This window comes from Rattus norvegicus, chromosome 20, assembly GCF_021556685.1.
Source record: "Rattus norvegicus strain SHRSP/BbbUtx chromosome 20, alternate assembly SHRSP_T2T, whole genome shotgun sequence".
NCBI classification, from domain to species: Eukaryota; Metazoa; Chordata; class Mammalia; order Rodentia; family Muridae; genus Rattus; species Rattus norvegicus.
This window is the reverse complement of record NC_141553.1, coordinates 6,697,452-6,724,016: the sequence shown is the minus strand read 5'-3', so window position 1 is coordinate 6,724,016 and position 26,565 is coordinate 6,697,452. Positions and strand designations below refer to the sequence as shown.

The following is a 26,565-nucleotide window of genomic DNA, read 5'->3' as shown; positions in this document are numbered from 1 at the left end:
CCGAGTGACCACAGCAGGACTACGGTTCACAGCCTTGGAGGAAATGTAGCTGTGCCACCAGCAAGTGACCCAGTCCGGCTCCGTCCCTACCTTCAACCAGAACGCATCCAGTCGGATGTCCAAGTGCTCATCCTTGCCCCTGGGGTCTTCCAGCTTGTAGATGGCCTTGAACTGCTCCAAGCTTCGGTACAAGTCCAGGCAGAAGAGGTTTCCCCAGAGCAAGCTGACGGGATCCACGGTAAGCGTCAGCCCGTTTAACTGGATGTAGAGATTGGGGCACGGAACTGGAAGCAGCAAAAACAGAATGTTGGGAACAGAGCGGCAGCGAGACTCTCACTGACCCGCTAAAGCTGCACTAGGACAACAGCACGTTACACAGTCTTCCTTGTCCTGCTTGTGAGATGGGGTCTCACACACTCCAGGCCGACCTCACACTCACTGTGTAGACTATCAACTTCTGATCCTCCTGCCTCCACCTCCCACAGTGCAGAGATTTTAGGTGTGCATCTGCAAGGCAATCACGCACACTGGGCAAGCACTCTATCAACTGAGCCCTCACCCCAGGACCGAGTTTTAACGGTAACCAGACTGACTGCCACAGTGAGGCGGTACAGAGCGGCCTCGATGCTGACAAAGGTGAGGAGCGTCAGAGGGAAGGGCAGCCCAGCTTACCTGGAAGCTCCTGATTATCCGGGAAGTAATACTCTGTGAACTGTACATGGATGGCAGCCACCTGGCTCGGGAGGCGGTGGCGTTTGCGACTGCAGGAGAGCAGGGTGGACGGCTTCTTACTTGGCTGTCCGGCTGTGGAAACCTAAGTAACCACAAGTCACTGTGAGCCTGTGTCACTGCACCCGGAACACCATGTCCTGAGGAACATGTGCCTCCGCCATCCTCCCCATCCATCCCCAAGGGGGCTCAGAGCTACACGCTACTCACGCGCACACTCACACTGACACAGACACACACACACACAGACACACACACAGACACACACAGACACACACAGGCACACACACACACACACACCAACACACACACACACACACACACACACACACACAGACATACACACAGGCACACACACACAGACACATACAGGCACACACAGGCACACACACACACACACCGACACACACACACCGACACACACACACACACACACACACACACACACACACACACACACACGGCACCATCCCCAAGCCGTTCTTCTTTCGGTTTGGGGATTGGCCTCCTGTAGCCAGTGCAAGCTGGTCTTCAGCAGAAGGTTATAATATGACACTCCAAGCACACCAAGACCTTCTTCAGAGGCCATGTTCAACAGCAACTGACCAAACTGTCCATCTCCTCAGGAAAGAAAGAGGCCAACAGGCCCCGGTTCTATATCTTGGTTCATGTTGTTCCTGAACTACCCCAGGCCCCCACTGTCCGCCTGTATCCCTACCTGGTGGATATCCAGGTCATCTACTCGTACAACCAGGCAGCTAGAGCGTAAGCGACTCCATGCTGGAGACCCAAAGGCAGCTTGCCGGCCCTGAGTAGGGCTTTTGTCGAGAGGGCTCTTTCCAGGACTAGAGAAAGAATCTAAATAAAAAAGGAAAAGGAAAAAGAAGTAGATACATTCATTGCTCATTATTAATAAAGTAGAGAAAGTAAAACCCAGGGTCAGTAATTCCATGACACAGCAAAGCGAGCCCAAACCTCCCTGGTGGGAACTTAGTGACTGGCTGCTAACAGACAGACAAAGGGGGCTCCAGAAGAAAAGGCCACAGGCATCACACCAGGAGCAGTGGGGTGAAAAGACACTGCTTCCTCTCCACCAGCTATTTAAAGCCAGTCAGCAAAAGGCTGAGCAATTAGGCTCTGTGGGGTCCTAAAACCTGCCTGCTTTCTTCCGAAAGGGAGGGTCTACCCCCAGATGCCAAGGTGGCTTCACACTGCTCTCCTCACACCACTTCTCCATCCTACTCTGAAACTCTGTCACCAGTTGCTGGGCCCAGTGGCTTCGGGTCTCCATGGCCTCACAGTGCCGCACCCAGTGTTTACAGCTGTCACCTGTGGAATGAGGAAGAAACCGACTTCAGCCCAAGACCACAGTCCAGTGCCCCAGTGATTTCTCCACAGCTCAGCACTTCCTGGGATAGAAGAAAATGTGTTCTGAGAACACCATGCTCTTCCAAGCTCCACTGCAACCCTAAGGGCTCTCAGGGGCGCTGGGGCCGTGGACCACTACAGAGGTTTTAAACCTACCGATCCTGAACGACTTAGAGACCACCCAGGTTTATAGATGTTGTCTTGGAAAGATTCCAGGCACCCCCTAAGCACATGCAGCAATGTCCCGCACCCTTTGCCAGCTGCTCAATATAAACCCAGAAATCTGTCCTTAAATGTCTGGGGCCGAGCTAGAACAGGGTGAGGCCCTCTAACCTGCCCGGTGGAAGGGGTAGTAGTCGAACGCCATCTTGCGGAAGGTGAGCTGCATTGCACCTCCTGTGAGTCTGTTTGCTGACACACCTGTGAGAGAAGGCGTGGGTGAACGGCACTGAGGAGCAGAGAAACCTGAGCACCACCTGAGCCACTAGGAAGCCCCCTGGGGGCTTCACCGTGATCCTCCTGCAAGAGTGACCAGTGTTCTTTTTTTTTTTTTTCCTTTTTTTTGGTTCTTTTTTTCGGAGCTGAGGACCGAACCCAGGGCCTTGCGCTTCCTAGGCAAGCGCTCTACCACTGAGCTAGATCCCCAACCCCGTGACCGGTGTTCTTAACTGACAAGCCCTTACCTGTCCTGTATACTAAAGAGAATACATAAAGATTCCTCTGCTCAACTCGTGCATGAGAAGCAACAATAACTTTTATATTAGCTACGTTAAAGCCATCAGTATTGAATTTAAATCTAAACCTATGGGCTAGAGAGATGGCTCAGTGGTTAAGGGCACTGACTGCTCTTCCATAGGTCCTAAGTTCAATTCCCAGCAACCACATGGTGGCTCACAACCATCTGTTATAGGATCTGATGCCCTCTTCTGGTGAGTCTGAAGACAGCGACAGTGTACTCATATATAATAAATAAATCTTTAAGATAATCTAAACCTGAAACCACTGACAATGCTTTGGGGGCTTTCGTTGCAACGTCTCATGACTCTCAGGCTAGCCCACAACCCACAGCTAAGAGTGACCTTGAACTTCGATCCTCCTGCCTCCACCTTACGATTATAACCTGCACAACTACAACAGTACGCTCTTCTTATCTGGAGGAAGACAGGGTCTTGCATGTGGCCTGGGCTGGCCTCAGACTCCAGGATTAAAGGTATTTATCACCACCCCAAGGCCTTAAGCAACACTGGGAAGAAATCACTACACAGAAATAATTGTGTTCTAATTATCACTTCCTCTGGAGCAAAAGCAATGTCTGCGCTGTCCTTGCTTGTGTGGAAGTGGAGTTACTGCGAGGGTGAGGAGGAGCCAACCAGACCGCATGCTGCTTGGGGACAGACACACAGCACGCACACGCCCCTGAAGGTGAGGCCTGGCCACATTACAGAAGGCAAACAGACAGCAGGTATAGCTCACTGGCGCAGCACCGCACAGAGCTCACAAAGTGCTGGGCTCGACCCTAGGCACTGGTGGAGTAAGGCAAGAGCAAGTGCTGTCCCACGGGACCATGTGCAGTCACAAGTGAGACGGTGAAAGGGGAAGGGACAGCACTGACGGGCTAAGCTGGGAGTCTCAACCAAACTCCAGGTCCCCAGAGCCAGGGCAGCAGCTCAGAGCCTGACAATGGCTGTGCAGTAAATGAGACTTCCCTTGCCTCCTGCATGGAGACAGTCGAGGGTAGGCAAAAGGTTATTGGCTTCTGCAGGAATCATAAGGAAAAGTCTGTCGTTCTGAAGAGACAGACATGCGCATGTTTGACACTAGTTTGAGACTAGTTTGAGTACGCCACTAATGTAACATAGCCTCCCCACACATATAAATACAATCCATAAAACCGGGGGAGGGATTGAGACAGGGTTGCTCTGTGTAGCCCTGCCTGGCCTTGAACTCATGGAGACCCGCCTGCCTCTCTCTGCCTCCCCAGTGCTGGGATTAGAGCTGTGACTATCACAACACAATGCTAAAGTGACTCAACTCTGAGCATTCTGGTTCTGGGCGGAGCTGGGGGCAGAGCACATGTCTGTCCTACATACATACAAGGTCTGTGTTCAGTCCTCAGCTCTAACAAAGAGAAACCTGAGAACTCTGAGGTCTCCTAAGGCTGAATGTATTTTTCCCAAAGTCCTCCGCCAGGGGTTCTCACCTCTGGTGAACAGCAGCATCTGGAGAAGCATGGGGGAGACGAGGGTCATGCTGGCTGGGCTGGGTCTGTGCAGCTCTGCATCAGCCATGGTGAGAAAAGGGTCTGCCCCTGTGTACTACTGTGTGACAAGTGGCTCCATCATACTCTAAGGCTGGAGAGCATTCCTTTGTGCCAACATAGAGAGTTACCACAGGAGGGCTGGGTCCCAAGCCAAGCCTGCGACTACGGGAGCCAACTGAGGCTAAATGCCACAGTGTCTGTAGGGAGAGCCTTCATCCGAGGCTCTGCCCAAGACCCACAATGATGGGCGAGCTGCCAGGCTCAGGCCTCTGCGTACCTGGCTCTCGGGACTGGCTGTCGTCACAGATGTGCAGGTCCAGGCGGGAGATGAGGAGGTGGTACGAGGACTCCTTCACATCAAATTTCTCAAAATACTGGCTGAGGCGACTGCTGCTGCTGTTCCCCTGGCTGCCCCCGAACGCCTGGGCCCAGGTCTGCTGGGCGCTGGGAGCAGGTGGAGTGATCTACGTGTGACAGAGAGAAGGACGTCTGTCCATCAGGGGCTGGAGAGGAAGCTCACTGGTTGACAGCACTGGCTGCTCTACCCGGGTTGATTCCCAGCACCCACAGGGCAGCCCACACCTGTCTGTCACTCCAGTTCCAAAGGGATCCAATACCCTCATATAAACACGCATGCAGGCAAAACCACCAATGTATACAAAAGAAAAAGAAAAGAGGGGAAAGACGGGCAGACAGACATGCAGGCAGACAGACCGACATCAAGAGGCTCCTTTTGATGCTTTCTGTAAGCTTAGGTCCACATGAGTAAAACCACAGGTTAACACACCCCTTCCTTCTGTCTCGTAACTGCTGTGTAGTCTCTCACTGAGCACGACCTTGAGAAAGCAACTCAAACCCAACAGTCCATCCACACCAAGTCTAGTGACTGTGTCCTCAGGCTTGAGTCGCCCTCAGTCACCTCCTCTAGCGAGTCCTTGCTAAGTGCGCTGTCGGGCTGGTGGGCTCTGTGCCCTCAGCACACAGGGTTTACCTGTTACAGCACCTGCCACATCACGCGTGAGTAACTTGTCAACTGTCTCTCCTCCAAGACATGGGAAGTCCCAAGGGCAGGGACAAGAGGCTCAGGCCACTTCCTCCCTCCAGAGGCTAGCCCTCCATCTGACACACAGGGAACCCAGTGAGCAGAGGCTAGCCCTCCATCTGACACACAGGGGGAACCCAGTGAGCAGAGGCTAGCCCTCCATCTGACACACAGGGAACCCAGTGAGCAGAGGCTAGCCCTTCATCGGACACACAGGGGGAACCCAGTGACCAGAGGCTAGCCCTCCATCTGACACACAGGGGGAACCCAGTGACCAGAGGCTAGCCCTCCATCTGACACACAGGGGGAACCCAGTGAGCAGAGGCTAGCCCTTCATCTGACACACAGGGGGAACCCAGTGAGCAGAGCAAATGAGTGAAACAGGCACAAGCGACTCCACACATGGCGAACCCCATAAGCAAGCCGAAAATGCCTCCACTCCTCACAGCACTGGCACGAGTTAGGGCTAACCACCTGCCTCCCCAGCCCGAGCAGACGCCCAGCTGCCTCTCACCTGCACAGGCTCGGGTGCCAGGCTCTTTCTCTGCTGGGCCGACTTCTCCATGGCCTCGCTTAGCGACTCAGCATACTTCATCATCGCCTTGAGCTGTGAGTCTGTCAGCACCCAGAGCAGGTCGTCCAGGAGGAATGTCAACTTGGAGGCAACCACGTTGCAGTCCTTCGTCTGAGGGGTCACAGAGAACACGGTTTAGATCCTTGTGTCGCTGGCAGCCTTTTGCCTTCCGGAGGTGAGAAGGGCCATCAAGCATGCTGGCAAGCTGGCCTCTTACACAATGACTCGGGTTTGCTTCTTTTACCAAAGACCAGCCAACCGTGAAATGCCGGGGCCACTGCCTGCATAATACAGGTGGAAACTGGTTTCTACAAGTACCAGAACAGGACGGGAGCTTCTCCCACACCGGGGAGGCCAACGGCAAGGACAGTGGCACAATACCAACTTCCAGAAGTTTCCTGGCACGGGGAGCACACTCACTCTTCTCTTGAGGGCTATCTGGATCCGGCCTTGGTTGGTAATGAGCCTCAGCGGGGTGGTAACTGGGTCCTGATCACCGTTTTCTGTGGCGTCTGCCTCGACTCGGAGCGTCTGCCAAGTTATTTCCTTAAATGTTAAAACCTGGAAGGAGGGAAAGTAAAATGCTTCACTCTGTGGGTCAGAAGACCCAGGGGGCTGACCTGCTGCTCTCGGTTAGCATTCTGACAGTGCAGGATCCAGACCTACAGCTGAGCAGTGACTCTGGATGGAAAGGACCCCAGGCTTCCCAAGAGTGGGGACAGCTCCAACAGGGAGGAGGGTCCTTTAGGGGCTCCCCTGCTTGGAATCCCTCCACTCACCCCCCTCAGAACGCTAAGGCTGTCACCTCTCCTCGGCGGGGATCAGTGATGCGGGTCAGACGCAGGTCACTCTGCTGCCAGCTGGGGTTGACACTATAACCCTGGAGCTGCCACAGTTCAAAGGAAGCGTGGAAGGCCTTGGAGTGGATCTTGATGGTGATGGAGTTGACCACGATGAACATCCCCTCCACCACCTTCTCAGCAAAGCCGTACTCACTGTAACACATGAGGGAGGCAGCGGTCAGAGCCGGGGCAGTAGCCAACATGGCTGCTTCTTTTTCTTACTTCTCTCCTTGCTGCCCCTCAAGTTTTTGTCTGGGGATTTTCTTTCTTTCTTTCTTTCTTTCTTTCTTTCTTTCTTTCTTTCTCTCTTTTCTTCTTTTTCCTTTTTTCTTTTTTTTCGGAGCTGGGGACCGAACCCAGGGCCTTGTGCTTGCTAGGCAAGTGCTCTACCACTGAGCTAAATCCCCAACCCGGCTGGGGATTTTCTTAATACTTGTCTTATTCCTGCTTACTTGCGTGAATGCACTGCCTGCGTATTTCTGTACATCTCGTGGCGGTTGTGCCCAAAGAGTCAAAGGACGGGGGTTGGGGATTTAGCTCAGTAGTTAGAGTGCTTGCCTACCAAGCGCAAGGCCCTGGGTTCGGTCCCCAACTCCGAAAAAAAGAACAAAACAAAACAAAAAAAAAAAAAAAAAAAAAAAAAGAGTCAAAGGACGGAGTTGGATACCTGAACCCGACCGGAGTTACAGGCAGAAACAGTTGCTCTGCGGTGCTTAGGGCAGAACCCAGAGCCGCTAAAAGAGCAGCCGGCACTCTGCAGCCTCCTGGTCTCTATAATCTTCCAGGACACAAACCAGTGTGAAAAGGGAGTAGGAAAATGTAAGAAAGGCAGACAGGTCAGGGGGCTGATAGGACCAGTCCTGCTCAAGAATGCACCCACCTCCGCCTTGCCTTCTGTAGCTAGCAGAAAAATGACACTTCTCCTTCGCTGAGAAGCCCGAGAGAGAGAGAGAGAGAGAGAGAGAGAGACGCACACCTGGAAGGCCTCACTCAGACTGTGGAAAGCACACTCTTCTTTCTTACTCTTCGACAGCCTCCCACATGCACACAATGTACTCCGTCATCTTCGACTGCCCTGCCCACCTCTACCCTGCCCCGCCCCTCTAACCCCATCCTCCAAAGAAATCCTCTTCCTACTTCAATAAAACATTTCTTCAAAGCAGAAATCTTTTCTTTTGTCTTTTTTATTCTTATGTTTTTAGGGACTGGAAGGCATCCACCCGAAAGGGGTTCATTGTAAGCTGCAGTGTTGCCTTGGCCAAGGAACTGTTAAGCTAAAACCAATTCTGGAATTTTTTTCATCACAAGAATAAAAAAAAAAAAAAAAATCTAGAGCCATGTGGTGGCGGCGGTGTCTCATGCCTTCGATCCCAGCACTCCAGAGGCAGAGGCAAGTGGATCTCCGTGTTCAAGGCCAGCCTGATCTACAAAGAGAGTCCCAAGATGACCAGGGTTACATAGAGAAACAAAGACAGGAGGATACCTAGACGTTTAAACTGAAAGTGAACCTTCACTTAGAAGCCACGTAGCCACACAGTCCGAGAGCCATAAGAAGTGGAACAAATATACAGTTCCCAGAAAAATAACACTGGGCTTACCCACAAGTCCAAGCTCAGTGAGTGTGGAGCACGGCTACAGCGGATCACTCCCTGCTGTGGTGCAGGCCTTGGGTCTGACCCCAAATACAGTAACAATGAAGAAAATGGTGGCTCACACCAGCAATCCCAGCACTTGAGAGACAGGAGCGGGGGTGGGGGGTGGGGGATGTCTGCAAAAATCAGACCAACCGGGGCTGGGGATTTAGCTCAGTGGTAGAGCGCTTGCCTAGGAAGCGCAAGGCCCTGGGTTCGGTCCCCAGCTCCGAAAAAAAGAACCAAAAAAAAAAAAAAAAAAATCAGACCAACCTGCTCTGGGAATTCTTTACTCCACCTTCAGCACTGACACTGCAGGTGGACGCCCACACCCGCCTGGCATTTACACAGGTGCTGGTCGCCTCAGCTCCAGTCCCACTTTTTACCCCAGAGACAGAGGTAGGCGGATCCCTGTGAGTTTGAGGCCAGCAAGTAAGTCCCAGGCCAGTTGAACAGTGAAAACATGTCTCAAAAAGGAGAGAGAGAAAGAAAGAAGAAAAAATAGATGGAAGGAAAAATTTTTGAGAAGTTATATTCCTTTAAAAGGAAAAAGAAGCCCCACCCCCACCCCCCAAAAAAGAAATGTGAAAAGAGGACCTGAAAAAGTGTATAAGACGTTAAAGGAGGACACAGTCTGGTCAACTGTGGGAAGAATGAGTTTCTTCCATTACCACCTGTGATGGCTTCTATATGCTCAGCCCAGAGAGTGGCAGGATTAGGAGGTGCGGCCTTGTTGGAGTAGGTGTGTCACTGTGGGCATGGGCTTTAAGACCCTCATCCTAGCTGCCTGGGAGTCAGTCTTCTGCTAGCAGCCTTCAGATGAAGGTGTAGAACTCTCAGCTCCCCCTGCACCATGCCTGCCTGGATGCTGCCATGCTCCTGCCTTGATGATGATGGACTGAACCTCTGAACCCGTAAGCCAGCCCCAGTTAACTGTTGTCCTTTATGAGACTTGCCTTGGTCATGGTGTCTGCTCACAGCAGTAAGACCCTAAGACACCACCTAAGCACTTCTGCCCCAAGGCGTTCATCCGAGAGAAACACTAGCACATATCCACACAGACACGTCCGAATGGATATTCATGGAGGCCAAGAAGTGCAAGTGAAACGAGCTCCAAAGTGGTAGAAAGCTGACCATGGTAGCACCGCCTGTAAGCCCAGCTCTTGGGATGGGAAGGCAGAGGATCAGGAGCTCAAGGCCAGCCTGACCTACACATAATGAATTCAAAGGCAGCCTGGGCTACCTAAGACGTCCTAGGGTTTGGGGGCAGGCTGAATTGCACTACACAATGGGATATAACTCAGCGCTAAGCTGGTTGTACCCCAAGTTCATACTGATGTATAACAGGGCATCTGGGATTTGCTTTCAAACCCTGGAGTACTCAGGACACAACACTGGCAACATGTTGGTAATTGTTGAGGTCTGATATTTGTAACACGGAGATTTGAGGTACTAGTCTATCTGCTTTGGTTATATGTCTGAATTTTTGTTGTTGTTCTTTTTTTTTTTTTTTTTTTTTTCGGAGCTGGGGACTGAACCCAGGGCCTTGCGCTTCCTAGGTAAGCGCTCTACCACTGAGCTAAATCCCCAGCCCCATGTCTGAATTTTTAAGCAATCAAAGTTTTATTTTGAGCCAGGAAAAATGAGACACACTTTTTATTCATACAGTTTCACATATATATTCACAGGCTGAAGCAGGAAGATCGTAAGTTTGCAGCATGGACTGAAAAGCAAGACCATCCATCCACCCACCCATCCACCCACCCATCCACCCACCCACCCACCCACCCATCCATCCACCCACCCATCCACCCACCCATCCACCCACCCACCCATCCACCCACCCATCCACCCACCCATCCATCCACACACCCATCCACGCATCTTCGTTTCATCGAGGCTCATGGTAACTAACCTCTGTCCTGAAGCAAGGGCGATGGGAGACTGTCCATTGGGGGGTCGAGGGTCCTCACAGGTTTTCATCTCCACCTCCACCTTATCCAGACACTGGAAGACAATTTATAGAGAAGGAGGCGCCCACACAAAACTCACACAGCACCGGTAAAACAACAGGACTGTGCTAGAAGTCTTGCACAGCCAACACAAGCCACACTTGAAACTTCCTGCCTGGATCCCAAGGAAATTTAAGGCTGGAGCTCGAGCAGTCAAAAACCAGAAATAGGGGGTTGGGGATTTAGCTCAGTGGTAGAGCGCTTGCCTAGCAAGCGCAAGGCCCTGGGTTCGGTCCCCAGCTCCGGAAAAAAAAAAAAAAAAAAAAAAAAAAAAGAAGAAGAAGAAGAGAATAACCAGTAATAATCTCAGCGCTTGGGAGGCAGAGGCCAGCCTGGTCTACACACCGAGGCTACTTAGAGAGACCCTGTCTCAAAAACAAAACAAAATGAAACAAAACAACAACAACAACAAAAAAAAAAAAAAAACCCAAACAAAAAGATAAAACGAAAGATCCCTATCAAATGGGAAAGACCATTACCAAGCAGATCGGATGTGTCTTCAGCTTGGTCCACTGGATCTGAAAGGAAAGCAGAGACACAAGCCTGTGACAGCCGCTCCTTAAGAGAACAAGGCTGCCGGCTCGGGACAGCTACAGCGCTCAGACCCCACTCTCACCCGGATGGAGGCCCTGTTGCAGTAGACCCTGGTGATGGCCAGCCAGGTAGGCAGTTCCAGCACATTCTGCAGAACCTCTTCATCCAGCTCCAGATGGGTCAGCTGACCCTCCCCTTTCAGCGTGCTCAAGTTGATTTTGTCTGGGGAAAGATTCTTCGTGAACCTGCAGAGAGTGACAGTAAAACACCATTGCCAGCCAATCACCGCATGCTCTCCACCGTTACACCACTGTACCAACACCTCTCCTCCTACTTACGATGGCCACCGTCCTCCTGACAATGTGCTGGGGAGTCTGGGAAGTGGCTGGAGGAGTGGTGACACATCCTTCTATTTCTACTTCTGCATCCCCACATAAAAGTCCCCTAAAAACAGAGCAGCTGGGCCAGATGCTTGTGCACACCTGCGATCCTAGCCCTTGTGTGTGTTGCTGCAGATCAAGGCCACAGTGAATTTGAAGCCAGCCTGGGATGGGAGTTACCCTGCCCCAAAGGCCACAAAACAGCAAAGGGCCGCCACTAAACAGAAACATAAACGACGACAGCTGATGTTTCATCTTCCTTTCAAAATTTATTACCTCGTGTGTGCACGTGACTCGTGTTTGCACAAGCACACCATGGCTATATTTATTACCATGCGTGCGCACGTGACTCGTGTTTGCACAAGCATACCATGGCACACGTCTGAAGGTCAGAGGTTGACTTTTCCCACGTGGATCGCCAGGCTCCATGGAGGATGGAGCCGCTGATGGCCTCACACAGCTCACAGTCAAGGGGACCCAGAGGAGCTGAAGGTTATGTTCCAACAGTGAAGAAAGCTGGCTGCTCTGTCAGGGAACTGGGTTTGTTTCAGAGCACCCACATCACACTGCTCAAACTGCCTGTTAATACCACTTCCAGGGGATCCAATGCCCTCTTCCAGCCTCAGAGCACCCACAGACATGTGCACATACCAACACACACAAATACTAAGTAATCTTTAAGGAAATCAGTGTCTCCTGCTCACCTGTGGCTTCTACCCTCGCTGCCGCACGACGCTGGCTTGTGGGCTATGGCTGTGACTTACCCCAACCTCCACACAGAGTCCACTTCCGACCTGCCAGAATGCACCAGCAAAGACCCACAACCACCAAGTCACCTACTAGATCCAACCAGTTATGACCAGTAAGACTCACCAGATGACCTTCCAGAATCTGCAAGTGACGACCTACTCAGTCCAACTCTTGATCTAGTAGACTCAGTGAAGACCTACTAGATTCAATCACTGACCTATGAGACTGAGCCAGTAACCAACCATTTGATCAAGTGGGGACACAGTAGAATTAACTATCGATTGGCGTTTGTAACCACGGGAATCGTCATCATGTACATAAAGGAGTGCTCTGGAAGGAATGGGCATGACAACCAAAGTCCAGGGAGCAATACTTTGAGGGAGGAGGCTCACAGGAAGCTCCACCCACAGAAGACACTCACTCCAATAGCCTGCCCCCTCGGGAGGTTTTCTAAAGTCCCAGCAGCCCCTAGTATGTGCACGCAGTGCTGTGGAGCCATTCCTTTCTGGTACAATTTTGTGCTTCCAAGAGTATGCAGCCCTACTGAGTGCTCACTTGGGCCTCTTGTCAGGACTGTGTGTGCAAAACAGATGGGAAGGATGACGCCGTGGCTCCCTCCAGAATAGAGAGCAGGCTTGCTTGCCATGGACTCCAGAACGTCAGGACTGCATCAGGCACTCAGGCAGGGATCCAAGGAGGCTGCCATGCCAAGGTGGGCCCTGGGGATGGAGGCATTTCACCACTGTGCTCACCACTGCGCTCACTACTTCACTACACTGCCTGCTTGCCTCTGCAAGCATCCATCTAAAGTAGCAGGCTGTATCTATCAGCTTCTAAATAATGTTGGAGCTCAGAAAAACCACCTCCAAATATGACGCCCAGTGCGCTGACCATTGCAGTTCAAGGCCCTGGGAGGACAGCAGATGCCCAGGATGGTTTTATTCTGACCCACCTTTATGTACTTCAAGAACACACACAAGAGGGGGAAGATTACGCGGGCCTTTTTCTGAGTTTCCACTCACTAACTTCACATCTAAGGGAAGAAGAAGAAGGTGAGCACACTCGGGTAGAGTTTTATCTCTGAAACCAATTCAGTTCCTGAGAGAATCCTTTTCCCAGTGCACTGTCAGGCCCTGGGCCTCTCATGACTTTCACCACCTGTCAAAATCCTCCACTCATGAAGAAAGTCACCGGCTAAGCGCACGCGCTGGGACTGTCCCTGAGAATGTAAATCCATGTGAAAGTCACTCTACCCACAGTAACATCCTTCCAGCAAAGCATCTGAGGGGCAAGGGCAGGGCTTCAGTTTAGTTTCACGATAGGATAAACAAAGTCCCAGACTTTAACATAAAATATGACTGGTTTTAATTCATTTAACGTGCGTGCATGTGCACATGTGTGCACGTGTGTATGTGTGTGTGTGTGCATTGCTGGGAACTGAAAGCAGCCTCGTACATCCCAAATCCCTTTAGGGAGATGGTGTGCATGCCTTTAATTCTAGCACAACAGTGGGGAGGCAGAAGGTAGAGGCAGGAGGATCTCTTTGAGTTAGAGGACAGCCTGGTCTACAGACCTTAGCTCCAGGACAGCCAGGGCTGCACAGGGAAACCCTGTCTCCAAATAAACCAAACACCAAAAACAAACAATGAGAAATTCTTTAAAATCAACTGAGTATGACCCAGTTCTGTTCTTTACACCAGAGAGCAGCTGCCTACCAATGGGTCCTTTCCTCTGAAAACTCTCCTTTCCTGAAATGAACACCCACCCACAAGCGAACAAAAAATGTGGTGAGAAAAAAGTCCGTCTTCTTGGAACACTTGCTAAAGAACAAACCAAGAAAAACAGGGGGAGTGCACAGGCCTGGAGAGGAGAGGAGGCCCCAGGAGAGGCGGCCCTAAGGGAGAAAAAGCAGGCAGAGCAGGAAGCTGGCACATCTGCTATCACAGGGCACTGGCCAGCTCCCTCCACTTCTTCCTCACACTCCCCTACCTGCCTTCCTCGAGGGGGACAAACCAGGATGAGAATCAGTGAGATGAGCCTCTCTCCCTCATCATCACCCTGGGCTGGCCTCACATTGGCAACCTTGCCTTGGCCTGGCAGCTCTAGACTGCAGGTATGTGCGGTCCTGTCCACTTAGGAGCTTTCAAAGAAGACGGGAAGGAGGAGGGGCCTGGAGAGAGATCAGCGGGGACGAACACTCGAGAGAACCCACACTGACCGTAGGGAACCAATTCCCACACGCTGCACACACATGCATGCTCACACACCAGTGCACCACACACGCCCCGACATATTTAAAGCCCACCCAGGGAGAACCATTATTCCATACATATATAAAAGGGAAAGTATCTGTAACTACATGCTCCCTTGGATAAGAGATAAACTATAAACACGGAATAAGTTGTATTTTTTTTTTTTAGCTGAGGAGTGATTATACTAAAGATATGACATAACTAATTTCTACATTGTGTTCTTACCAAAATCTCTCTCCAGAGTTTGGTATAAAATAAGTGGCATTTCTCAGGGCTGGAGGGATGACTAAGCAGGAGGAACGCTTCCCGCTCCTGCAGAGGACCACTTCCAGTTCTCACCATCTGTGTGTGTCAGGCAGCTCACAACTGCCTGCGATTTTATTTCAGGGAGACCCAGCCCCTTCTGGCTTCCACAGGCACCCACACGTGGGAACACACGCACGCACAAGCACACACTTAAACATTTTAACAATGGCTTCCATCTCGTTACTTACAGTGAGTCTGTTTTAAGTTATTTACCAGGTTTATTATGTATACAGCGTTCTGCCTGCGTGTGTGCCTGCAGGCCAGAAGAGGGCACCAGATCTCATCATAGATGGTTAATGAGCCACCATGTGGTTGCTGGATTTGAACTCAGGACCTCTTGGAAGAGCAGACAGCTCTCCAGCCCTACTCATATCTTATAGTCAGGTCCTCCCAGATACCATACAAATACCAAAATCTCTAGATGCTCATCCCTTAAATAGAATGGCATGTTTGTTTATAAACCTTTACACACCGTTGAATGTATTTGGTTTCCTGAAAGTGGGTCTTGAATACAGTGCAGGCTGACGGGCATCCTGACCCTCCTGCCTCAGCCTAACAAGTGCTGGGATTACGGCTGAACCGCCACACTAGGATCCATTTCTCTTCCTGCTGTTAACAGTTCATCCAAGAATGCCCAGTCTCTACCATGAGGCTGGCTGGTGACCAGAGAATGCACCGACCGTGTCATCAGCTGGATGGTCGAGTACAAAAGCAAAGAGCAGACGATCAAAGGCAGAACACTGCTACTCTGATTCCTTCAGGTTGGGGATGGGGACTTGGATCAATGGCAGAGTGACTGCCTAGCGAGTGTAAGACCCTGGGTTCGGTCTTCTTCAGTACTTGAGAGGCTGCATGGCTTACAGATGGGGCACAATCTGGGTGATGTATCCTTAGGCAATGTTGCCACTGGACACACATGCACGGCTCTAGATCTAACCGCGTGCTACACACTTAGGCTGGATGATATGCACATGCACTTTGCATATCTGCTCAGGCACTGGCGAGAATACTTTATGCAATTTCTCACCAGTGATAAACACATCCCACCTCATAAGCTTTTCCAAAAGAGCAGCCAGAATTCCTTAGCAGTAAATCATGGGCCCAACACACAAGAAGCCCCAAGCTGGACCCCTAGGGCCAGAAACAAGTAAGAATTCAGAATGCAGCGGTACCTTTAACCCCAGAACTTGGCAGGTAGATTTCTTGATTTAAGGGCTGCATGGTCTACACATTGAGTTCCAGCACAGCACAGCCAGGGCTACATAATGGGACCATCTTTATTTAAAATAAACAGGGCTGGAGAGATGGCTCAGCGGTTAAGAGCACCCGACTGCTCTTCCAGAGGTCATGAGTTCAATTCCCAGCAACCACATGGTGGCTCACAACCATCTGTAAAGAGATCTGATGCCCTCTTCTGGTGTATCTGAAGACAGCTACAGTGTACTTATATATAATAAATGAATAAATAAAAAAAATATTTAAAATAAACAAAACATACTCCCTAAACTGGTATTTCCTGAATCTTACAGCGATGATAAAGAAAAGGCTTTGGGCTGGAGAGATGGCTCAGCGGTTAAGAGCACTGACTGCTCTTCCAAAGGTCCTGAGTTCAATTCCCAGCAACCACATGGTGGCTCACAACCATCTGTAATGAGATCTGATTCCCTCTTCTGGTGTGTCTGAAGACAGCTACACTGTACTCATATAAATAAAAAAAAAATTAAAAAAAAAAAAAAAGAAAGAAAGAAAAGGCTTTAAACGGTGATCTACAATACCAGTTGTTATGGGGAAGGGCGGGGCACGCTGGACTGAGGCTCTGAGGATGATACAAGAACCCAAGCCACTATCACCACTTACACAGACAATTTCAGCATGAACTCAGCCCAGCAGAGGGGTTGGGATTACACTAAGACCATTATCATGAGACTAACTGTCCTACATCAGCCTTGGGAGCCAGATGAAACCCTCAGGGAACCATAGGAGTCTGAATGTTTGAGGAGAACCTTGCTCTATACCTCTCTGTCCTCCACAGTCCCTGGCACCAACTTTGTTCAGCGTCCCTCATAGGCCGGGGTGGCTAGAAGGCTGATGGCAGCCTGGTACCAGTCCATACGGGTATGTGGGGAAACACTTCCAGGCCATCTGTCACTATTACTGAGCACAGAGGCTCAGATGAAATCAAGTTGGAGAAACAGACAGATCAACTCCATCTCTGCCAGAGAAATGCAATCTGCAAGAGAGGCAGCAGGGAGGTTCTTAGTCATTGGAGCAATGTGTGACACAATTTTAGAAAGCCAAAGTTTTTAAATGCAGAGCAAAGAACTTCCTTAAGTCAAGGTGTCAAGTAGCCCAGGCTGCCCTTGAAATCAGCACTTCGGTGAGTTCCTGAGTCCGTGCCTTTCTTTTCTTTGTTAGGTGCATGTATGAGCACCACAGAAACCTCTGGTACCCGCAGACGCCAGAAGAAGGTGTCACAGTCCCTGGAACTGGAGTTACGGACAGTCTTGGACATCCACCTGAGTGCGAGGGAATCCAATCCTGGTCCTCCAGGAGAACAGCCAGTGCTCCCAACTGCAGAGCCTTCCCACCAGCTGTAAACTTGAAAATTATTCAGAGTTTACTGAGCAAGATATGGCCTACCCAGTTTACAGGGGGTGGGGTATGCATTTGAAATGACAATTCTGCAGGTGTCATGTGTGGTATTCTAGGAATCTCTCTATATAACACATAAGTAGAAAACTCTATGTATGGTTTAGATCAGTGAACAGTCACCAGTGTGGTCTTTTATAGAAATAAGAGAACCACGGTCCTTTTATGTTTCTGGTGCTCTTCATTCTTCTTTTTTTTTTTTCCGGAGCTGGGGACCAAACCCAGGGCCTTGCGCTCTACCATTGAGCTAAATCCCCAACCCCCAGTGCTCTTCATTCTTTTCTGAAGACCCTAGCTGTCTTAGTCAGGGTTTCTATTCCTGCACAAACATCAGGACCAAGGAGCAAACTGGGGAGAAAAGGGTTTATTCAGCTTACACTTCCACATCGCTATTCATCACCAAAGAAGTCAGGACTGGAACTCACACAGGTCAAGAAGTAGGAGCTGATGCAGAGGCCATGGAGGGATGTTACTGACTTGCTTCCCCCGGCTTGCTCAGCTTGCCCTCTTATAGAACCCAGGACCACCAGCCTAGGGATGGTACCACCCACAATGGGCTGGGCCCTCCCCCCTTGATAACTAGTTGAGAAAATGCCTTACAGCTGGGTCTCATGGAGGCATTTCCTCAACTGAGGCCCCTTTCTCTGTGATAACTTCAGCTTGTGTCAAGCTGACACACAAAACCAGCCAGTACAATTGACCCCTTGTCAACTTGACACACAAAGATATCACTATTAAGCCTCAACCCTCACTTTCTTATTCATACCCCAAGATCAAAATAACTGCAAGAGTCACACAGTCTTTACATATGGAAAGTTCAATCCCTTTAAAATATCCACTATCTTTTAAAATTCAAAGTCTTTTTAAAATTCAAAGTCTCTTAACTGTGGACTCCACTAAAATACTTTCTTACTTCAAGAGTGAAAAATATCAGGGCATAGCCACAAGCAAAAGTGAAATCAACTCTAAGCGTCCAATGTCTGGGATCCACCCAGGATCTTCTAGGCTCCTCCAAGGGCTTGGGTCACTTCTGCCCTTTGTAGCACACACCTTGTCTTTGAGGTTCCAGATGCCTGTGCCTCACTGCTGCTGCTGTTCTTGGTGGTCAACCCATTGTACTGGCATCTCCAAAACACTGCTGTCTTCCATTGCAGCTAGGCTTCACCAATAGCCTCTCACAGGCTCTTTTCATGGTGCCAAGTTTCAACTCCTTTGCATGACCCCTTCAGTCCTGGGCCATCAATTGCACCTGAGAGTGCACCTTCACCAATGGCCTCCCATGGCCTCTCACAGGACCCAGCCTCAGCTGCTCTTCATGACCCCTTCATGCCTTCAAAACTAGTACCACCTGGGTGACTCTTACACACTACCAAGTCCAGTCACAGCACAAGTTACAACCTTGGCTTTCTCTGGAACACAGCCTCTTTGTGATCTCAGAAAACACTTCCCAGATTTCACCTCAATGATGCTGGTCTCTTCTTAATCACCACTAATTTCTTAGCTCCGGCTGACCAGCATCAATAGTTCCAGTAATGCAAAGGTTTCGCTTTAGTAGTTCTGGTATCTTGTTAATCACAGCTGATTCTTCAGCCCCAGCTAACCAAAACCACAGAATCTTCGCAATCAAAATAGCAACAGCCCTGATAAGAGTTTTAACCTGGGGTTGGGGATTTAGCTCAGTAGTAGAGCGCTTGCCTAGCAAGCACAAGGCCCTGGGTTCGGTCCCCAGCTCCAAAAAAAAGAAAAAAGAAAAAAAAAAAGAGTTTTAACCTTCCCTCTTAAATTTTACAAGCCAGGCCTCCATCTTTCTGCACTGTTCTCAATATTATCTTCCAAGCTCTACAGAACATCCCACAGAGCTCTTAACATCCCAATGGCTCTTCTAGCTCAAAGTTCCAAAGTTCCTTCCACAGTCCTCCCCAAAACATGGTCAGGTTGGGGTTGGGGATTTAGCTCAGCGGAAGAGCGCTTGCCTAGTGAGCGCAAGGCCCTGGGTTCGGTCCCCAGCTCCGAAAAAAAGAAAAAAGAAAAAGAAAGAAAAAAAAAATGGTCAGGTTGTCACAGGAATACCCCACTCCTGGTACCAATTTGTCTTAGTCAGGGTTTCTATTTCTGCACAAACATCAAACATCGTGACCAAGAAGCAAGTTGGAGAGGAAAGGGTTTATTCAGCTTACACTTCCACATGGCTGTTCATCCACAAAGGAAGTCAGGACTGGAACTCAAGCAGGAGCTGATGCAGAGGCCATAGAGGGATGTTGCTTACTGGCTTGCTTCCCCTGGCTTGCTCAGCCTGCTTTCTTATAGAACTCAGGACCACCAGCCTAGGGACGGCACCACCCCAGTGGGCTGGGTCCTTCCCACCTTGATAACTAGTTGAGAAAATGCCTTACAGCTGGGTTTCATGGAGGCATTTCCTCAAGGGGGGCTCCTTTTTCTATGATAACTACAGCTTATGTTTAAACCAGCCAATACACTAGCTTATATTTACTTTCATTCCTCTTCTTTCATCTGAAGATTGCCCTTCAGGAGTGTACCTCATACTAGGGCTAAAAAAACCTCAGTTTTATAACTAGAAATATCTCTATCTCATCTTCTATTTTGTCTTACTTTTTTTTTTTTTCCGGAGCTGGGGAACGAACCCAGGGCCTTGCGCTTGCTAGGCAAGCGCTCTACCACTGAGCTAAATCCCCAACCCCTTGTCTTACTTTTCTATTGCTGTGATAAAATACCAAGATCAAGAAAACTTTAGAATAATGGTTTAATTTTGAGTTTACAGCCCCAGAGGGCTAGAGTCTAATGACAGAGCAAAAAGAGCCCAGACCTCATGTCAAACCACAAGCAGGAGACAGGGAATAACTCAAAATAGCATGAGACTTTTGAAATATCAAAGCTTACCCCTGATACATACTTCCTCCAGCAAAGTCACACATCTAGTCCTCCCCAAACGACAACTGGGGACCAAGTATTCAAACGTCCAAGACTTTCGGAGGAAGTCTTTCAAATGACCATGTACCTTTACAGGACATTTTAGCTGGGTATGAAGTTTGTAGAGTTTCTTTCAGCTATTAAAGTTTCATCCACCATCTTCTGTTGCTGTTAGAGTAATCGCTCACTGCTTTTTATACAGTTAATTTGCAGTTACTTTTATGTTTTTAATCTTTCATTGTCACTAATATGAGCATTAGGTCTCCAGGAATGATTTTGTTATTAGCTTAAGACAGTCTCTCTCATAGTCCAGGCTGGCCTTGAGCTTCTTATGTAGCCAGAGATGACCTTGAACTGTTCCTCCTGCTTTTGAATTCCAACTCTAGGCTTGGTGAACGTAAGCCTAGTAAGCTATCCCCAGACCAGAAATGGTTTTCTTTGTTCTCATCCCGTTTTGGCTGAACATCTTGCATCTAATAAAGCCTGCCTCTGATAACACCTCCATGGAAATACGACCACATGCCATACACATCCGTTTGTCAGTGACTTAACGCTGTCAGTCGTGCAACCATAAGTAAACCAACTTTAGAGCAGCTTCATTACCCCTCACTAAGAAAACCCATGCCCTAGCTGTTACCCCCAACAGTCCCACAGCAGTCCTAGTCAACCACCAGTTTATGGTTCTGCCTATTTGGGATGTTTAATATAGCAGGAATCATATATGGTCACTCCTTATTTAAAATAGCACAAAATCGTGCACCTGTACGAGGAGGGGCGGGGGAGTCACCACAACATGAGGAACTGTATTAAAGGGTCCCACCATTATGAGGATTGAAACCACAGGCTTAAAAATAAAGAGGGCTGGAGAGATGGCTCAGCGGTTAAGAGTACTGACTGCTCCTCTACAGGTCTTGAATTCAATTCCCAGCAACCACATGGTGGCTCACAACCATCTGTAATGGGATCTGATGCCCTCTTCTGGTGTGTCTGAAGACAGTGGCAGTGTACTTATATATAATAAGTGAATGAATAAATAAATAAATAAATAAATAAATAAATCTGAATTTTTTTTAAAAAAAAAGGGTAACCAATAAATGACCAGACCTTATAAAAAAAAGAAACAAGGGGGCAGTTCTGATGCTAAGATCTTGTTCCCCAGTTGTTTCTCAATCTGTCAGTAAAGAAAGCTGGAGCTTGATTGCTGGGTGGAAGGTACAGGTGGGACTTCCGGGTCTCAGGAGGGAAAGGCTGCAGATGGAAGGAAGAAGAGGAGTTTTCTGCCATGCTTTGGAGGAAGAAGAACACAACAACCGTGTGAGGTCTGGGGGGGTTGAGCTCATAGCCATCTGTAATGGGATCCGATGCCCTCTTCTGCTGTGTCTCCAGACAGCTACAGTGTACTCACATACATGAAATAAATAAATAAATAAATAAATAAATCTTTAAAAATAAATAAACTTTAGAAAGGAAGTTAAACATGGGAACATCACATTTATTTCCATTTAGTCTAACTTACTAATGCCTCACGACTCATATTCTGTAAAGAGAAGGTAACTAAATGCCCCCTAAGGGATCAATCAGTGTACACATTCTGGTTCTCTCACCCTCTGGTGGTTTGAATGATGACAGATATGTTTGAATGTTTGCTCCCCAGGGAATGAACTGTTTGGAAAGGATTAGGAAGTAAGTTCCTGTTGGTAGTTATGTCTCTGGTCAGTGTCTCCGCGTCTCCGCCCGCTACCTGTGCATCAGGATGCAAACCCTCAGTTACTAGCAGCTACAGCGCCATGCCTGTCTGCTTCCCGCCATGATGATAATGGACCAATTCTCTAAAACGGTAGGCCAGCCCTCTCAGCCCCCATTAAATGCATTCTTTTATAGGAGTTGCCTTGGTGTTAGTCTCTTCAGAACGACATAACAGTAACTAAGACACACTGTGCTGAGGTCCCAGTCTCCCGCACAGCATGTGCCGTGCATGAGAAGATGGCTTCTTTCTCTTTTCAAGCTCAGTGAAAGAGCATTCAACCCTGCTCCATTACAACATCTATCTGTGTAGATGGAAGGAAGGCAGCATGACAGCCGGCCTGAAACCACAGCCTCAGAAGGCAGAAACAGGGCAAGCTCAAAACAAGATGGCCACTGAGATTAGCCATGCTGGGGAGTTCTGGGTTTGACTGACAGAGTCTGCCTCAAGGAGTAAGTCATGGAGGACAATCCCCAGCATCAACCCTGAGCCTCTTCTTGGGCACACAAGTGCCCATATCCACACATACTCAAAGGCATGTGTGCACACGTGCACAGCACATGGGAATATGAAAAGTGGGTGTGTGTGGGCAGGGAAATGGCACAGCAGGCAAAAATACTTGCCACCTAGGAGGATGACCTGAACCTGTCCCCAGAATTCACATAAAGTACATACAAGGAGAAAACCGATTCCATAAACTTGTCCTCTGATCTCTACACACATATGGGACTCACACACCCTATAATAAATGTGTTGGTCTTGTTTTGGTTTGGTTTGGTTTGGTTTGGTTTTTCAAGTTAAGGTTTCTCTGTGTGGACCCAGCCTGGAAATGGCTCTGTAGAACAGAGAGATCACCTGCCTCAGGTGGAATGTTCCAGAGAAGAGCACAAGGCCCTGTGCCAAGATGACACAGTGAGGTTGTCAAGTTATTTTTAAATGTGATTTCTACCTTGGCAGTGGACATGTATGATCTCAGCACAAGGGAGGCTAGGGTAGGAGGATCATACACTCAAGTGCTACACAGTGAGACCATGTCTCAAGAAGAAACATGTAGGCTGGCCCTGTAGCCCAGTTGAGAGCATTTACCTAGAATGTACGACCCCAGATTCAGTGCCCAGCATTCCTCTGTGGAGAAGAACCGAGTGCAAAACAGCATGGGTGGAGTTAGAGATGAGGAAACTAAAATTTCAAGAAGCTAAAAAACTTACTGAGCACACAGCTTCAATTCACAGAAACTGAGTCCTAGCATGTGCTTGAACCCTCTCTTTCCCTCTCCCTCTCCCTTCTTTCCTTCTCCCTCTCCCTTCCTCCCTTTCTCCCTCCCTCCCCCCCACCCCCCACCCCCCACCCCCGCTACACTGCATGCTCTTAACTGATCTCCCAAGGCAAGCACGTTTCACTGCTGAGATCCATTCCTGTTGCGCTGCTGAAGACTACAGAGGGCTCTGAAATACGCTAGATGAAACTGCTGTGCTCTGCCCCCAGGCTTCCCTACAATTTTTTTTTTTAATTATTTCTTTATTATATATGAGTACACTGTCACTGTCTTCAGACACCAGAAGAGGGCACTGGATCTCATTATCGATGGTTGTGAGCCACCATGTGGTTGCTGGGAATTGAACTCAGGACCTCTGGAAGAGCAGTCAGTGCTCTTAACCGCTGAGCCATCTCTCCAGCCCCCTACAATTTTTTCAGACTGATTTTACCCCATGTGTATGAGTGTTTCAATAACATGTATGCTTATATACCAACTGCGAGCCTGTGCCTCAGACCTTAGGAGAAGGCATTGAAACTGCAGTCATGGATGGTTCTGGGCACCAAGTGGGTGCTGGGAACTGAACTCAGGCCCACAGCAAGCACAGCAGTGCTCTTAACTGTTGAGTCATCTTCTGCCCCAGACTTTCTGCTTTTAATAAAGTATTACTAGAAAAAGAGGCCATGAACAGGCTGGCAATATGCAAGGGAGTTAGAAGAAGCGTGAGTCTGACGTGGTGGCACACACACTTTTAAACACAGCACAGAGAGGCAGAGGCAGGCGGGTCTCTCTGAGCTCAGGGCCAGCCTGGTCTACATGAGTTCCAGGACAGGCAGGCTTACAGAGGAACCCTGTCTTGAAAAACAAAATAGAAGTATTATCTTTTGCCAAGCACAGTGGCTCAGCCAATCCAAGACTGGGGAAACTCAGGCAGAGTTGGTCACCAAACCCCAGACTAAATCAGCTACACAGAGACTCTCGAGCCAGAGCGTAGCCTAGCAGCTGGCAGCTCCTAACAGAAAGCCAGAGGGCGGGGGTTGGGGATTTAGCTCAGTGGTAGAGCGCTTGCCTAGCAAGCACAAGGCCCTGGGTTTGGTCCCCAGTTCCGAAAAAAAGAAAAGGAAAAAAAAAAAAAAAGAAAGAAAGAAAGAAAGAAAGAAAGAAAGAAAGAGAGAAAGGAAGAAAGAAAGTCAGAGGGCCTGAGTGCAATGCAAAGGGTCATGTGGCAGGAGAGTGGACTCTGCATGGCGCAGGCGCACTTGCACACAGACACACTGAAACAACACATACAGATGTAAGACGGAGGGACACTGTCTTAAAAATCATAGGAAAGGGGGCTGGAGAGGTGGCTCAGCGGTTAGCGCACTGACTGCTCTTCCAGAGGTCCTGAGTTCAATTCCCAGCAACCACATGGTGGCTCATTTGCCTTTTCATGTGCCCTTTTAAGGTTGTCAAGGTACTTTAAGAGGTTAACACAGGGGGCTGGGGATTTAGCTCAGTGGTAGAGCGCTTACCTAGGAAGCGCAAGGCCCTGGGTTCGGTCCCCAGCTCCGAAAAAAAGAACCAAAAAAAAAAAGAGGTTAACACAGAAGGGTAAAGGAAGTCTCCGTAAAACCCAGAGAGGAAAACTGCACCTCCTCTTTGGATCCTGTCTGGAGTCACAAATGAAAAAGAAAAGAAAGAAAAACAAAAACAAAAACAAAAAAAAAAAAAAAAACAACACGGGGCTCACAACCATCTGTAATGAGACCCGATGCCCTCTTTTGGAGTGTCTGAAGACAGCGACAGTGTACTCACATACATAAAATAAATAAATCTTAAAAAAACCACCATAGGGAAGTTATGCAATTCAAACTGGCGTGTCAATGGGTTGCTGAGATTACAGAGAAGACCAAATACTTAGCAAAGTCCCAGCTATTTAGAAAGAGCCCCTTTCCTCATGTCTGATAGAAGGTATTTCCACAGCTGCCACATCCACGTTTGCCGTGCGAAGCCTGGAAGTGCCCCATCTCCACTGTCCCTTTGTGATTCGAATGTTATTCTGGAATGACAGCAGGTGTGTGGGGATAGGGCATCCGAGTTTGAAGAACGGAGACCAGGGCTCTCTTTAGCTCAGTCAGCACCCGCCAGGCAGTGTGCGCGGCTCCAGTCCTCAGCGTCACAGAGAGTCAGCTGTGGTAGAGCAGGTTTCTAATCTGCATTAGGGAGGCAGAGACAGGAGGATCGCAGGAGTGCACTGGCCAGCTAGCCTCACCCTAATCAGTGAGTTTCAGGTCCCAGGGGGAAAACTGATGGACAGCTACTGAGAAATGATATATAAACACAGGCAGGCGCACGTACACGCGCGCACACACACAAAATGCTTAAGGCAAACAGCAAATACAGTGGTGTAAACCTGTAACACATGCACACATAATAAATAAAATGCTTATAAATATGTGTGCATATGTATGTATATATGTATGCATATACATATGTATGTATGTATGTACATGTGTGTGTGTGTGTGTGTGTATGTATGTATGAATGACAAGGATGGGCTGGGGACGGAGCACAATTGACAGTGTTTACCTTCCTTGCATGAGGCACTCACTGGGTTCAAACTCTAGGACTCCAGGGTGGGGGAGTGGGCGAGCCACAAGCAGTAGTACACACCTCTAAATCTTAGACTTGAGAGTTTGAAACCAACATGGGCTACAGAGACTCTGTCTCAAGAAATGAAAACTAGGGCTGTGCTTCAGCTCAGGGGCAGGGCACTTGTCCCAGGTGCGCAAAGTCCTGAGTTCTAGTCCCTATACTATAAAACCAAAATATCAATGTAAAGATTTTTTGGAAACATATACACTGTCCACTCACATAAAACAAGATGGCTCCACTTTGAGGGAGAGGTAATTCGGAAAGAAGCAGTGGTGGGGTAGGAAGCCTCGACGTGCTGGGAATACTGCTTTTCCAGCAGGGGCTTCAAGGTGCTGGGTTCGGTCTATCACACGGAACAGACGTGGAGCATCGCAGCGGCGGTGGGGGTTAGCGGGCAGCTCCAGAATAGAGCCCGCACTGGACTCTCCTCCCGTCACTCACTAGCTGCGACTCTGGGCAAGTTATTAACCTTTCTGCTGAAATTCTCCCTCTGTAACGTAAGCTGAACGCCTGCAGTAATCACTTCAGGATCACAAGACCGCAAGATCCTTCTTAGTGCAATTAAATGTTTGTTGAGTAAATAAGTATGAATGATTTATTGTCTATTCTAAAGCAACATTAGAAGAAGAAACAGGTTTTGAGCATTAGTAGAAAACGCACAGAATACTCAAC

At 49.0% G+C, this 26,565-nt stretch overlaps 1 protein-coding gene and 1 non-coding gene across 2 annotated transcripts in view; one reads left to right on the top strand and one right to left on the bottom strand.

The window, feature by feature from the left end:
- Positions 1-26,565, bottom strand: part of Bltp3a (bridge-like lipid transfer protein family member 3A) — a 44,314-nt gene that overhangs the window by 13,231 nt on the left and 4,518 nt on the right. Inside the window, exons 2-13 of the mRNA NM_001431780.1 lie at positions 11,075-11,237; positions 10,938-10,976; positions 10,362-10,453; positions 6,779-6,968; positions 6,394-6,534; positions 5,914-6,084; positions 4,635-4,821; positions 2,431-2,517; positions 1,888-2,058; positions 1,448-1,587; positions 673-814; positions 91-284 (exon numbers count right to left, since the gene is read on the bottom strand). Of these exons, the coding sequence (NP_001418709.1) occupies positions 91-284; positions 673-814; positions 1,448-1,587; positions 1,888-2,058; positions 2,431-2,517; positions 4,635-4,821; positions 5,914-6,084; positions 6,394-6,534; positions 6,779-6,968; positions 10,362-10,453; positions 10,938-10,976; positions 11,075-11,237 (1,717 nt within the window). The remainder of the gene's footprint in view (positions 1-90; positions 285-672; positions 815-1,447; positions 1,588-1,887; positions 2,059-2,430; positions 2,518-4,634; positions 4,822-5,913; positions 6,085-6,393; positions 6,535-6,778; positions 6,969-10,361; positions 10,454-10,937; positions 10,977-11,074; positions 11,238-26,565) is intronic.
- LOC120099029 (small nucleolar RNA SNORA26) lies at positions 24,797-24,922 on the top strand. The gene has a single exon (XR_015646055.1). It is a non-coding gene; the product is annotated as a small nucleolar RNA SNORA26 (small nucleolar RNA).